The sequence below is a fragment of the Lutra lutra genome, chromosome 15 (genome assembly GCF_902655055.1).
Source record: "Lutra lutra chromosome 15, mLutLut1.2, whole genome shotgun sequence".
NCBI classification, from domain to species: domain Eukaryota; kingdom Metazoa; phylum Chordata; class Mammalia; order Carnivora; family Mustelidae; genus Lutra; species Lutra lutra.
In genome coordinates this window covers 59,996,855-60,011,119 of record NC_062292.1, presented here as the reverse complement: position 1 = coordinate 60,011,119, position 14,265 = coordinate 59,996,855, and the positions used below count along the sequence as shown (strand labels likewise).

General features: G+C 37.8%; 1 protein-coding gene across 1 annotated transcript in view; it reads left to right on the top strand.

Annotated features, from left to right (window-relative positions):
* The window catches only part of AIDA (axin interactor, dorsalization associated), a 39,001-nt gene that overhangs the window by 6,692 nt on the left and 18,044 nt on the right, over window positions 1-14,265 (top strand). The window contains exons 2-4 of the mRNA XM_047704281.1: window positions 1,329-1,398; window positions 8,364-8,417; window positions 9,054-9,108. Coding sequence (XP_047560237.1) covers window positions 1,329-1,398; window positions 8,364-8,417; window positions 9,054-9,108 — 179 coding nt within the window. The remainder of the gene's footprint in view (window positions 1-1,328; window positions 1,399-8,363; window positions 8,418-9,053; window positions 9,109-14,265) is intronic.

The window sequence follows — 14,265 nt, the reverse complement described above, 5'->3', positions numbered from 1 at the left end:
GTAGTTCAGTTGGTTAAGTGTCTGACTCTTGGTTTGGCTCAGGGCATGATCTCAGGGTTATGAGATCGAGCACCGAGTCAGGCTGTATGCTCAGAGGGGAGTCTGCTTCTCCCCTTCTCTCTCTCTCTGCCCCTCCCCAGCTCTCTCATTCACTCTAAAATAAATAAATCTTTTTTTTTTAAAGTTCAAATTCTTTTTCCATTTTTAAATTATTTGTCCTTTTATTGTTTCATTGTAAGAGTCAGTCTTTTAGTTTTTATTGTCTCAGGAAGAGCTTTGGGGATGCCTGCATGGGTCAGTCAGTTAAGTGTCTGCCTTCAGCTCAGGTCATGATACCAGGGTCCTGGGATGGAGTCCCGGCATTGGGCTCCTTTGCCTGTTGGGGAACCTGCTTCTCCCTCTGCCTCTGCCCCTCCCCTTGCTTGTACATTCATGCTCTCGCTTTCTCTCTCTCTCTCTCTCTCTCTGTCAAAATAAATAAATAAAATCTTTTAAAAAAAGAGAGAGAGGGAGAGAGAGCGAGCTTTGGATCCTTACTGTTGAGTTTGGACTAGTAACACAGATCCATTCTTGAAAACTCATCCAAGGCCTAGCTGCTATTTTTAAGAATGATAATTGGACAAACAATGATTTTCATGCCTGATTGGTGGAAGATTTTCTTTATTTTTCATGAAAAATATTTTGAAAAGCATAATGTAATAGACTTATCATTTTGTCATGGCTGTTATTTGGACTAATCTTATCAGCAAATTAATGACAGACTGATAAAGTGTCTCTGGCTGGTACTATGACCGGTGCTCACTGGAAGTGTCTAAGCAAAATCTGGACAACTGCTTATTGGCTTGTTAAAGAAGAAATTCATGCTTACTGAAGAAAGTTGGATTAGTTGCCACTTGAGATTCTTTCTAGCTCTAAGATTCTGTTTTTACTGCCTAGAGCTGAAATTTGTCCCAGTGCAATGGTATAAAAAGTATTATATCTTTTTTTTTTTTTTAAAGATCTTATTTATGTGTTTGACAAAGAGAAAGAGGCAGGGAGAGAGGGAACACAAGCAGGGGGAGTGTGAGACGGAGAAACCGGCTTCCTACCAAGCAGGGAACTTGATGTGGGGCTGAGCCACCCAGGTGCCCCAAAAGTACTATATCTTATTTTCATTTTTGTTGTATAGAGTTTGATTCTAAACATAATGTAGATTTAGACTTTGAAAGCACAGCAAAATATTATGATACTTCATTGTGTCTTTTACAAGATTTAAATTATTTCATTATTGCACTTGAGATAGTTTGCTTTCCTTCAGTTCTGAAGACTGTATTGTTTTCTTCTTACAGATTAGCAAGACATCTACAAAAAGAGGCCCAAGCTCAACACAATAATTCCGAATTCACAGAAGAACAGAAGGTACTATAAAATAATCTCTACATATTATCAGATTCCAAATGAAAAAGATTGTCTTTTAAGCCATTAAGCAAAAACAACAGAAACTTATACTTAAGTACAAAAAAATGACATTATTATGCTTTGGGGAACATAGAGTGATCTCTGAGGTAACACATGATTTACCAGTTAGTGACTTTCTAACTTGATGAATTTCTCGACTCAGCCATTCAGACTTAAACTTGAGTGGAGGCTGTCTGTACTCTTTGGGAGAGGGGTAGATTCCAGAGGCTCAAGTTTGACTGTGAATAATTCTGTCCAACTTCAATACTTTTTTAACTCTGTATTTTCTTAACCCCTCTTCCTCCTCTCAAAACAAACACAAAGCTAAAAAAACAAACAAACAAACAAAATCCCCCAAAAGCCATCACTGAAAAAAAAATTAATAATAAAATAATAATTTTTAAAAAATAGTTCAAGTCTGGGCGCCTGGGTGGCTCAGTGGGTTAAGCCGCTGCCTTCGGCTCAGGTCATGATCTCAGGGTCCTGGGATCGAGCCCCGCATCGGGCTCTGTGCTCAGCAGGAAGCCTGCTTCCCTCTCTCTCTCTCTCTGCCTGCCTCTCTGTCTACTTGTGATCTCTCTCTGTCAAATAAATAAATAAAATCTTTAAAAAAAAAAAATAGTTCAAGTCAAGAATTTGGCATAAGAATCCATCAGCAAAATAAATGCATAAAGTTGCAAAATGTCTCAGTGGTGCCCTTGAATTAAGATTTTAACATGTTGGAGTCGATGCCCTGGACTTTTAGAGATTATAAAAAGTGGGATACTTTAAGAAGCTTTGCTTTCAAAGAGTGAGAAGAAACAGGAAGAAGCAAGTCCCATTTTTTTCCTGGCTCAGAGTATCTAGTGTTAAGTCAAATTTTAATCTTGTAGATAATGAAAAAAATTACTGTTGTCAGTTTTTCCATCTCTTAAGACACTGAAAACTGTAGTGACTTAATTTGTTTTTATTAATCCTTTTTCTGTACAAGGGGTGGGAGTGGTTTTCTGCGTGCATTTTAAGAAAGTCTAAAATTTATTTTAGTCCTTTTCTTATATTCATTTGACTCTTATGTATAGGGGTTTGAACAGATAAAAACACCAAAGATTAGGGTTAGGATATTTCTTACACAAGTCAGTATATTTGCATCTTAAAAATACTTAGTATCTACATCACCTATACTTTTTTTTTGTATTTAGGAAACACGTTATTCCAATTTACAGGTGCATTTTTCTTTTTTCCTTTACAGTTGTTAATGTATGCAGTAGATATAGGAAATTTAGGTTTAATTGTTACAGAGGAAATGATTGGTTTGCTCGAGGAAAGGGACAAAGACTATATGCTTTATCTCCTCTATAAAATATGTGAACTCTAGGAATTGATTAGAAAGTGATCAGCTGGGACGCCTGGGTGGCTCAGTTGGTTAAGTAGCTGCCTTCAGCTCAGGTCATGATCCCAGCCTCCTGGGATCAAGTCCCACATCGGGCTCCTTGCTCAGCAGGGAGCCTGCTTCTCCCTCTGCCTCTGCCTGCCACTCTATCTGCCTGTGCTCACTCTCTCTGTCAAATAAATAAATAAAATCTTTAAAAAAAAAAAAAAAGTGATCAGCTGACATCACAAAATTAATTTGAAACAATCTCAAATATTTGAGTATGCAAATTAATAGCTGACAAACTTATGAATATGGAAAAAGCTAAAAGCTTAGGGAATTTTTTAAAAGTTTCATGACCCCCCTCCCCCAATACTTGAATCACCGGTTCGCCTGGTGTTACTTCCATGCTTTGTCATCAGCACCTTAGGACAACGTGACCTCAAATAGTAAGTGAGTTCACCTGAAACAAAGCAAAATTTTTTAAATGCTGTCAAGAAATGAGCTTTGTCATACCGTGATTAAACTAACAAGAAAAAATAAACTTTTTCTTAATTTTCTTTAACTTTCTAAGGCTGAAACAACCTGATGTTCAATAATGTTCTTTATTCTTTAATTTATGACTTCCTCAGCAGCCACTGATGCTGCCTTGTTTTTAGTTTACACAGACCCACGGGTCTTCTACCCATAAGGCCTAGGAGGCAGCATGACCTAGGGGAAAAGCCTGAGATCTGGAGTCAGACGACTTGGTCTTGAATCTGGGTTCTGTCCCCTGGCCCTAATTTCCTTACGTAGGAAATGAGGGATTAGATAACCCTACATGATCTTCACTCTATCTTCTAATGACTTATACCTTTGAAGTTTTCTGTACCTCTTCCTTTCCTGGAGGCCTGATTTTGGAGGTATTTGTTATTTATAATACCTGCCTAGGGGGCATTTGTGGCTCCTGCTTGTGACTATAGAAGGAGCTTGTGCCTGCCTATTCCTTGAGCTTGGAGAAGGACCCCCAAATCATTCTGTACTACATTAGGAACATAAGGCAAGTTATATGCATTTACAAATTTAATTTTCTTTTAAAATGCAGGTGAAACATTCACAATGGGCCAAAAAACTCATACTGACCTATAGACCTTATTTTTGAATGTCACACAAGGAAAAAGTTAGAGGCTCCAAGTTAATGATTAGGAAACAAAGATTTCCTAGATCTGATTTGGGGGAACACTGCCTCTGAAAAATGAATAGATGTTATTTGAACAGAGTCTGTGACTTGTCAGGGCTTTTAATATGCTAATGTATATGTTGAATTTTTTTTTTTAAAGACTTTGGTAATGGAGTGTTTCTTAAATTTGTTTGCTTTTGGAGGTTCCCCCCTCCCCTTATAGAACGCTTCATTGGGTCTAATGTTCTGAAGAACATGTTATAGGAGATTTTGAAACCAACTGTTAGGTCTGCAAAATTAATTGAATGCCACACCTGGCACATCAGCCAAAGGCCAAAGAAGAAGAAACTCAATTGCGTTTTCCTCAAAAACAGGGAAAATGCAGAATATACGTTATATTATTCTAAGCAAAACCGTTCTTTATGTTTTCTATTTTGAATTATATTTTTTATGCTTTTTGCTATTCTCAATGTTTTTACAGCAGTGACAAATCTTAGAATTATGCTAACCATTCATAGTTTGTGGGACTACAAAAAATTTTTTGAAAAAACAACCAATATTTCTTTATGAGACTTTTTACTGTCTGGCTCACCATAAGCTTTAAAAAATAGTTGATGAATAAATGCTTTGTTGGGTCTTAGGTTACTGATATGTATCCATATAAGTTATTTAAGATCAAAGAAATATTAATTTTTGAGAAAATAGTATATGTATCTTAGTATTTATTTTAAATCTAAACTCTAGAGCAGAACTACTGATCTCTCTAAACTTTATTAATTAGTGATTTTTAAAAATCTTAATGTGGATTTGCTTTTCATAATATTCTCAAAGATTTCTGGTGGAAAGTGAGAAAGTTTAGGATTCTTGTTTGATCCTCCCTCGCGATTCGTTGACTTAGCTTCCATTTCAACCCTCAATAGTTTTGTCATTATAACAACTGGGTTTGGTGGCCAGGGAATAGCTGCCAAAAGCTTTCATTCCATTAAATTCCCTACTTCGGTGTCGTAGATTTTCTCATGTAAGTTTCTGGGCAGAATAGAACATCCTGTCTCATGATGCTTAGAAAGTTTTTCCTTGTTTTGAATCAAATTTGTAGTAATGAGAGTTCCAGCACTAAGGGCTTGTTTCCTAGTTTATAGGATCCCCCACCCCCTTTCCACCGTCTCCCCGGCCTTCCCCTTTTCCTCCCACCCCAGCCTCCCTCTGGCTGTTTAAATAAAAAAATCAAGTCTGGACTGAGACTGCACTACTTTATGTGTATTTTTTAGACTTCTTTTTCCATATGTAAATTGAATAAGTTTAAGCAAAATTAACTTGGCTCTTTGTTTTTATGCCATCTTCTCCTTAGCTGCTCTTTTTACTAATTTCCCTACCATTGACAAAATAGCCAATATTCTGAAAACGAGGACATTTTCCATTTCTGTACCATATTAGGCATGAGCAGTTAATTTGAATGAGGTGCTAATAATTTAAATCTTTTAAAACTAAGCTTCATTTACCTTCAGTGCTTAGTCTTAATGTACATTAGTTAAATAGTACTTATATGGGGACACAAGTGACCTTGTGCTGCTTAATCATTTTTCCTGACTGTTTGTTTCTAAGAAAGGTGACACGGTTACAGTAGCAAGCACTTGATTTTGACATCAATAAATGCTACATGTTTTAAAAGTCATTGCTGCAGCTGAAAATGATAGTGCTTCGCTCCCTTTTTAATACTGATGTTGGGTGTGGTCCCTTAAAGTAGTTATGAATAATGCCTGTTGGTATGTTGCCATGGTTCAGTAGATTCTGTGTAAAGAGCTGTTGGTTCTGCTGAACTTGCAGAAATGTTTAAATTTAAAATAGGTTATTAGCGGAATCGTAATTGTTCAACTGCATTTTACCTTAAATATTAACAGCCTCAAATCAAATGGATTTTAAACCAAATGGAAGAAAGGGAGTTAACTAATATTTCTAAAGACCCACTCATTGATACATCTCACTTAATACAGAATCTTTCCTAAAAAGCATTTTTAAAAGAACCTAAAAAGTATGGCCAAATGATATTAACACAAGTATATTGCTTTATTGTACATATGACTATTATATGTCTAGAAGACATGGATGTCTAGGGCAAGTTGCTTAACCTCTCTTCAGTTTTCACATCAATAAGATGATAGTCTCTAACTCAGGGTTATAATGAGGATTACATGAATTAATGCTTATAAATCCCTTAGGAGAACTTGAGTACTCAATAGCTGTTAGCCATTACTCTATTACTATATGTATTTTTATGTTTTTATACATATATACAAATAAAACATAAATTTTATTTGTACATATTTAAATCACCTAGTTTTGTCAGAGTTGAGTGGTATGTTTAAACAACAGTGAGATATTAGATTTGATGTAGAAAAGACTATTGCTGGTTCCTGTGCATTAGCTGTTTGAGAGAGAAAATAAATATGAGATATCTTGAGTCCTTTTGAACTTATGAAATTTAAATGTAATCTTTAAATGTAAGATTTCATAATAAAATTGGGTATTTTCTAAATGGTGATATTGGGCTTAAAAGAAAATTTTTAAAGATTGTGGAGATAGTTGGAGTGTTACTTGTTCCTTGGCCAAGGGTCCTGTGTTGCTCAGGAAAGGTGGAAGTCGGCTATACCAGCTGTTGATTGTCGATAAGATGATTGCATAGTGCCCACTCGCCTGAGTACCAGGGGCCAGGACAGTACCTGTTACACCTCTGTGCTCCTCATTTATCTGATAAAGCAAGTGGAAATCCAATTTACTAAACCTTTGCAAGTGATCAGTACATGTAGAAAAAAGCATTTCATTTTTTCCCAAAAATGTTTCTGTGGTGAAGGCATTGCAAATATTGTACATAAATACTTCACTTTTATGGTCTGGATTTCTTCTTTTTTTTTTTTTTTTAAAGATTTTATTTATTTATTTGACAGAGATCACAAGTAGGCAGAGAGGCAGGCAGAGAGAGGGGAAGGGAAGCAGGCTCTCTGCTGAACAGAGAGCCCGATGCGGGGCTTGATCCCAGGACCCTGGGATCATGACCTGAGCTGAAGGCAGAGGCTTTAACCCACTGAGCCACCCAGGCGCCCCTGGATTTATTCTTAATAAAAACATAAGAAATACCCTTTTCTGGAAGGACTTAAAAATGTCAGTGGGCCTAATTCAGCTGCCTGCTCTTGTAGATGTTTCTTCTGTGGGTCTCCTCCTCTTTACTTCCACTCTAGTCATTCATGTTCTTGTTCTTATTCATGGCTACCTGCACAGCTGGAGCAGCCTGGCCATTCTTGCCTGTGGTCTTTTCCCTTTTCTCCCCCAGCCTATGGAGATTGTTGCCCTAATAGTCTTCCTAAAGGTCCAATCTGATCGTCATTCTTCTATTCAAAAACTTCTGTGCGATTTATTGCTAAAGTAATAACAGATTCCTCAGCTAGTCATGGAAGGTCCCCTTCAGAAAGACCCCTGCTGTCCCCAGCATGTGCGCGCGTGCTTTCTCTCTCTCTCACACACACACACACACGCGCACGCGCGCACACACGCATACACACGCACGCGCACACACGCATACACACACGTTATCACTCCCTCAGTCACTCTTCGCTTTTCAAACCTATATCCCTCTACTTTCACTTTGAGACTTAGGATAAGTGAACCGTGACAGTTTTCCAAACTCTTCCATTTTATAAATCCTCCCAGTCACTGGGGCTTGAGTTCTAACACAGAATCTTGCACTGTTTCTTCAGAACATATGTAATGGTTCACTTCGCTAAAGCTTATAAGAATCAAGTATCTCTTCTTTATATGACGGTGATTTTGTAGAGTCTCATGTCACATAATAGAACTTGAGCTTGTTAAAAGCAAGGACTATACCCTATCATTTATATTCCTCTTATAGCTCATCTAAGACAGGTCTGACTATAAAGCTTGCCACCATTCATCACAAGTATTGATTTTGCTGAGTATTACCTACATAATTAAGTAGACAAGTCAAGATTGGTCTTATATCAAAATTAAATGATACCATTTTGCTAGCTTTCAGATATTTTTAATTTTAAATCTTTTAATGAATTTCAGACCTAATGGAGATAAAGAGAAGACAAAACTTGGGAGGGAAGATGTTGGAAGTCCTTTTCATTGCCCTTTAAATAAATCTAAAGCTGTCATCAAAGCAAACTTGATTTAAAATTGGTCATGGTACATTTAGGTCAGGAGAGAATATAGACTCACATTCTCTCCCTTATCCTAGCCCTTTGCTTCCTGTTTCTCTTCTCTAAAATCTGCAAGATGCTACACAGAAGTAAAATTTAACTTGAAAAAAATTATAGCTCCCTAACTAATAAAAACTAACACCGTGGTTTTAACAATTAACAGTTACAGTATATTCAGTACTTATGCTTTTTCTTTTTCCTACAGAAAACCATAGGCAAAATTGCAACATGCTTGGAATTACGAAGTGCAGCTTTACAGGTAAACACGGTTTTTTTCCTGCTTTCTAATGTGAGAAAAATACATTATGAACTATTCTAATAAACCTTAAACATTAATGTTAAAATGTCTCAATACTTTGACACAAAGTATTGTCTCAGAAGATATGTCTAGCAATAGGAATTCATGGGTTAAACTCCTATTAAAAGATTTAGTTCATATTTAATAAACTGAAGACAGAAAAGATAGAACTTCAATTTTTTGTTATTTTTAGCTCAAATGTTCTAAAATATAAAAACAAAAACCAGTTTGGGACTTTTCATTTTCTTTTTTTTTCTTTTTTTTTTTTTTTTTTAAGAAGATTTTATTTATTTGTCAGAGAGAGAGCACAAGAGGGGGAGCAGCAGGCAGAGGGAGAAGCAGGTCCCCTGCTGAGCAGGGAGCCCGATGTGGGGCTCAATCCCAGGTCCCTGGGATCACGACCTGTGCCGAAGGCAAATGCTTACCCAACTGAGCCACCCAGGCATCCCGGGACTTTCCATTTTCTACTTTGAGAGCATGAAATGGATTCCTTCATTTTGTGCACTTTTTGAATATTTAGTTCTTGCCACTTAAAAGACATAGGGTATCATGAAATCTTTGTAATAAAAAGATGTAATATGCATATTTCAAATTCAGTCCACACAGTCTCAAGAAGAATTTAAACTGGAGGACCTGAAGAAGCTAGAGCCAAGTAAGTTTTATCATTTCGTGGGACTCCTTTAGAAAACTACTTCTTCGTTATAGATAATAAGATTATTTAGCATAGATGTTTATTCATTTCTGTTCCTACCTAGTCCTATGTGATATTTTGTGCTTTTATAATTCCTATAATATTTATAGTAATTATTACTCTGTTTACCATTATAGAATATGAAAAATTGATTCCAGGTTCTACCTCATTCATATATTTTAGCCTTTGTCTTAATCACTTTAATAAAGACTGTAATTACTTTGGTAAACAGTTGCAGTAGCGTTCACTGGAGAGTATAAAGTTACAGGTACTGATGCCCATTTATACTGTATGTCCTGGAAAACTACCGTCCAGCTGTTTGCGGTGCTCTACAAAAGATTTCCTTGTTGTCCCCATTTTCCTGTCCCTTCTTGAAAGCTTTTTTGAAGTAAACAGTTGCTTCAAATGTTTTGGTGGTTAGGATGTGCCGAATAAGATTTTCTTATTGGTTCACATGAATGTTCTCTCAGAGGAATGTTTTCTTATCGTTCTTATGAAGAACAAAGTGGGCAGAGGCACAAGTACTGAATATCACCGTGTTCCACCACATTTTCATCACCCCCGAAGAAACCCTGGCCCTGTTTTTAGCACACACCTGCTTCCCCCCCTCCTCAATTCCCAGCCCTAGGAAACCGTGTATCCACTTTCTGTCTTGTGATTTTGCCTGTTCTGGACATTTTGTATAAATGGAATCCTATCACATATGGTCTTTTGTGACTCATTATATATAAGATTATTTTAAGAAAAGCACATTGATGGCTTTTTAAAAAGATCAGCCGCAGTGAGGATATCTGTTGTATAATGGTTTTAAAGATTATAATGTTCAATTTTTTTTGAATGATAAGAATAACTAGAATTTTGGCTTTCTATTTAGTCATTGTTTTCTATTTTGTTGTTATTGTTGTTTGGTGTTTCCAAATAAAACTTTAGAGTGTTACAGATTTCTCCTATTGCCTTATAGGATCTTTCACGGTATTACTGGTTACCATTCCCATTAATGGAACCAAACACTCAGATAAGTCCACCAGCTGCCATTTGCTAACTTCATGGTCTTACTGCTTGTAAATGCACGAACTGGGTTTTAACCAGGGTTCTAAGCCACCCCAAAGCCCATGTTCCTGCCTCTGTCCTCTGTTGTACTACCTGTGGGTGCAGTATTGACATCAATCCTAAATACCATGGATTTCCAGCTCAGGCTCTTGGGAGATTACTGACTCACATATGAGTGGCATTTTGGACTAAAATCTGCATTCGTCTTCTATTTCTTGCTTTTTTGTTTGTTTGCTTGTTTTTGTTTTTTTTAAGATTAGGGATGGGAACGGAAAGGAAAGATAATATTGGGATTTATTTTGTCATATTTTGAATTTATATAGTGCCTTTCATTTGGACCTGTCCCTTCTTCATACTTAGTTATCTTTTCAGGTGATTTCAATTTGCTCTTGCCTTTTAAAGGAATGTAAATGTGTATGTTACATCTCAGGATATGCTCTGTAATTTTGCATTTATCAAAGCTAGGCACTTCTTATGAGTTATTTCATCAGAATTGAACATTTTCTACAAATCAGTATTTGAGTATATTTCAGGTTAAGTCAAGCTAGTTCCTGCCTCTTTTAAGACTATAAGGAAAGGAAAATTAATATGTGGGATTTGGTTTATTCTGTTAATGTACTTTTCCTTTAAGGTTAAAAAAAAAAGTCTCTTGATAATCCTTTCTGAAACTAGTACTACCTCTAAGAATTTGAAAGTACTATTTCTTTCATTTTCTGATGTTGATCCTTGGTAATATACTACTTCTTACTGAAACATACCTCCCCCACCACTACTCTGTGAAGTTCCTTCCATTGACTGATCCTTAAAGGCCCCAGAGAAATCCCACCTTTCTCTGAAAGCTTTCTCTGCTCTCCCAGCCCTAATTAAATTCTACGTCCTGGCCTTTTTAGGAGCACTTTTTATGTCCATTATCATAGTGTGCCCTGTGTGATGCTCACTTAAATTCATTTTGCTCCTAAATGAGACTGTCAGTAACCTTTGTAATTTTCCCCACAGAGCCCAGGCTGCATATCGTGTGATCTTGGCAAATTTTTAAGTTGAACAGTGTTGAATGTCTTCAGGGAATCTTCTCCCATGATTAAAAAAGTAACCTTTCAGCTAGGAAGCACTTACTCATTTTGTCCACCAGAAAAATGAAACAAATCAGCCACAAAAGCAGAACACACGTTGTTGAGTGTGTGTCATTTTTAGAGTATGGCCTTCAGGAGGGTGGGAGGCCATGCTCTGTGAGAGTGGGCAGGGAGTACTGGGTTTTTCCTCACAGAGGTGCACCATCAGATGTCAGCCACGGGGTGAGCCCCTTGATCCCCAAACCGTGATGGACTCCGTGCTCATGATAATACCTTCCGGGAAATTATAAACTGCTTCTCTTCTCCACATCTTCCTAAAATATCAGCACTAGATCAGTGGAGGAAAAATCCTATATATAAGTTTTAAGTAGAACCCTATTGTAAAAGCACATTAGAATCTCTGTTATTCCATAGTTGGTGAGAATAGAAACCTATAATTAAAGAAAATGAGAAAGGACCTGTTATTTTCTTCCAAAAGGATATGAATTAAATACCTGATATGCTCTATTATTGTAAATAGAAACTAATGACAAGCTGTTGTTCCAGGTCAAGCCTTTCCTATGATAGCATTGGTACCTAAGAAAAGAAATACTGTCCTATTCTCGTATTACAGTAGAAACAAAAGGTATTCTTAATAACTGATAGAGTGTTTGACTTTTTTATTGATTTTTTTTATACTTGTAAAGTTTGATTTTTTTTCCCCCTTTTATTATTAAAATAGCATTTCAGTGCTTTCATTTCTGATGTGAATGCTACAAGGCCTTCTTTGTCACCACTCCCCTACTCTTAGGATCTAGCACAATACTGTGTAAGCGATTAATTGATATTTGAGTTGAATTAATAGTTTATTTACACTGAGCAATCATGCACAGGTTTAAAAAAGGATGTTTTTGTAATTTTAAAAATAACACTTCTTAGACCTGAAATAGTAGGATTCTAGTTAGCTGAATAGGGAAAACTGTGGAGAGAATAAATTACCGTATAATAATGTGAGCTTATACTTATGTGGGACTTTAAATTTCCCATGCAATTTCATATATATTAATTTTACTTCTTTCCACAGTGGGGAAGTGGTGTTCCTGTTTTAGAACTGGGAAAACAGATTCAGAGTAGTTATATAAATGACATAATGACAACTGACATAATTACGGGACTTCTCTCTTGCTTATTAAACTTGAGTTATATAGTCTGTTTTATTTGTTGAACAAGCCAAACTAGTACCTGCCTCAGTCTTTGTTGTTGTTACAAAGATTTTTTTTTTTAATTTTATTTATTTATTTGGCAGACAGAGATCACAAGTAGGCAGAAAGGCAGGCAGAGGGAGCAAGGGAAGCAGGTTCCCTGCTGAGCAGAGAACCCGATGCGGGACTCGATCCCAGGACCCTGGGATCATGACCTGAGCCGAAGGCAGAGGCTTAACCCACTGAGCCACCCAGGTGCCCCCAAAGATGTTATTTTTAAGTAATCCCTCCACTTAACATGGGACTCAGACTCACAGCCCTGAGATCAAGAGTCGCATGCTCCACTGACTGAGCCAGCCAGGGCCTGCCTGTTTTTGTTTTTGTTTTTTAATTTTATTTATTTGAGAAAGAGCACAAGTAGGCAAAGCAGCAGATGGAGAGGAAGAAGCGGGCTTCCTGCTGAGCAGAGAGCCTGATGAGGGGCTCAACCCCAGGACCCTGGAGTCGTGACCCAAGCTGAAGGCAGACACTAGACCCACTAAGCCACTCGGGCGCGCTCCCTCTAGCCTGTTTTTTAATACTTGGAAAGCCCTTCCCCAGTGCTACTTAGGGACAGTTCCTCTCATTCCAGATTATGGCTCACTAGTATTCCAACAGTTATTTTGAAAGGCCTGCCCTGTCCACCTTAGCCGAAGTCCCTCTGCTCCGCTTACGCACTCACCTATCCTGTCCTTCATGATGCCAGCCACAGTCTAACAGTACCTTGTTGATCTGTTGCTTTATTTACTGTCTGCTTTTCCTGACTGCGGTCTTAAGATCCACAGATGAGAGCAACAGCCGTCTGCCTTGATCGCTGCCATATCTTTAGCACCTAAAACAGTGAGTGGAACTGTGCGGGAGCTCAGGGCACATCTGTTGAGCGGAAGAACGAGAAGGGAAAGATGAGGATAAGAGCTGGAGGGAGAGAAGGAGTAAGAATGAACAAGAAGCTAGACCCAAGTCCCAGACCTCTCTCTCACTGAAGGACTCAGTAAGAGTGCCCCTCCGGCTCCTGTTGGGATAAACCACGAAATTGCACATGCTCTGGGATTTCCTACTTTGGGATGGTAACATGTATGCCACAGCCATTTTATCTCTAAACTACAGTGCTCCAAAATGAGGCTAAGTGAGTTGAGTACAAAATCTTAGGAACTCTCCGGATTGCTCAGTTAATGCCATTACTCCACCTTCATGTAACTGCAGGGAGTTGCTGAAGACTCGAAACCCCACATATGAAGCTCTAAATTACATGCTTTTAGGGGCACCTGGGTGGCTCAGTCGTTAAGCGTCTGCCTTCGGCTCAGGTCATGATCCCAGGATCCTGGGGTCGAGCCCTGTGTCAGGCTCCCTGCTAGCGGGAAGCCTGCTTCTCCCTCTCCCTCCTTTCTCCCCTCTCCGCCTGCTTGGGTCCCCCTCTCACTGTCTCTTTGTCAAATAAATAATTTTTAAAAGTAAATTAATACTTTTAGTAAGTCTGTAAGGTATCCATATTCATAGTAGCTCTCTAAGCACAGGCAGAGTTATAGAACATCTCTCTTTAAGTTTATATACCAGCATGTAATCATGGACCATACCATGATGCAGAAGGTGATGGGTTCCATGTTATCTGAAGACTTCTCCTGAGGGTAAATCCCTCTTTGTGTATTTGTCTACGTATGTGTGTAGATATATGTGTGTCTGTAATAAACTGTCGTAAATGGCATGTTGAAGTTGTAACCAGTTTTGTTCAGTTTTGCCAGTTTAACGGAGTTGAGGGGAAATCAGGACGTAGACCAAAA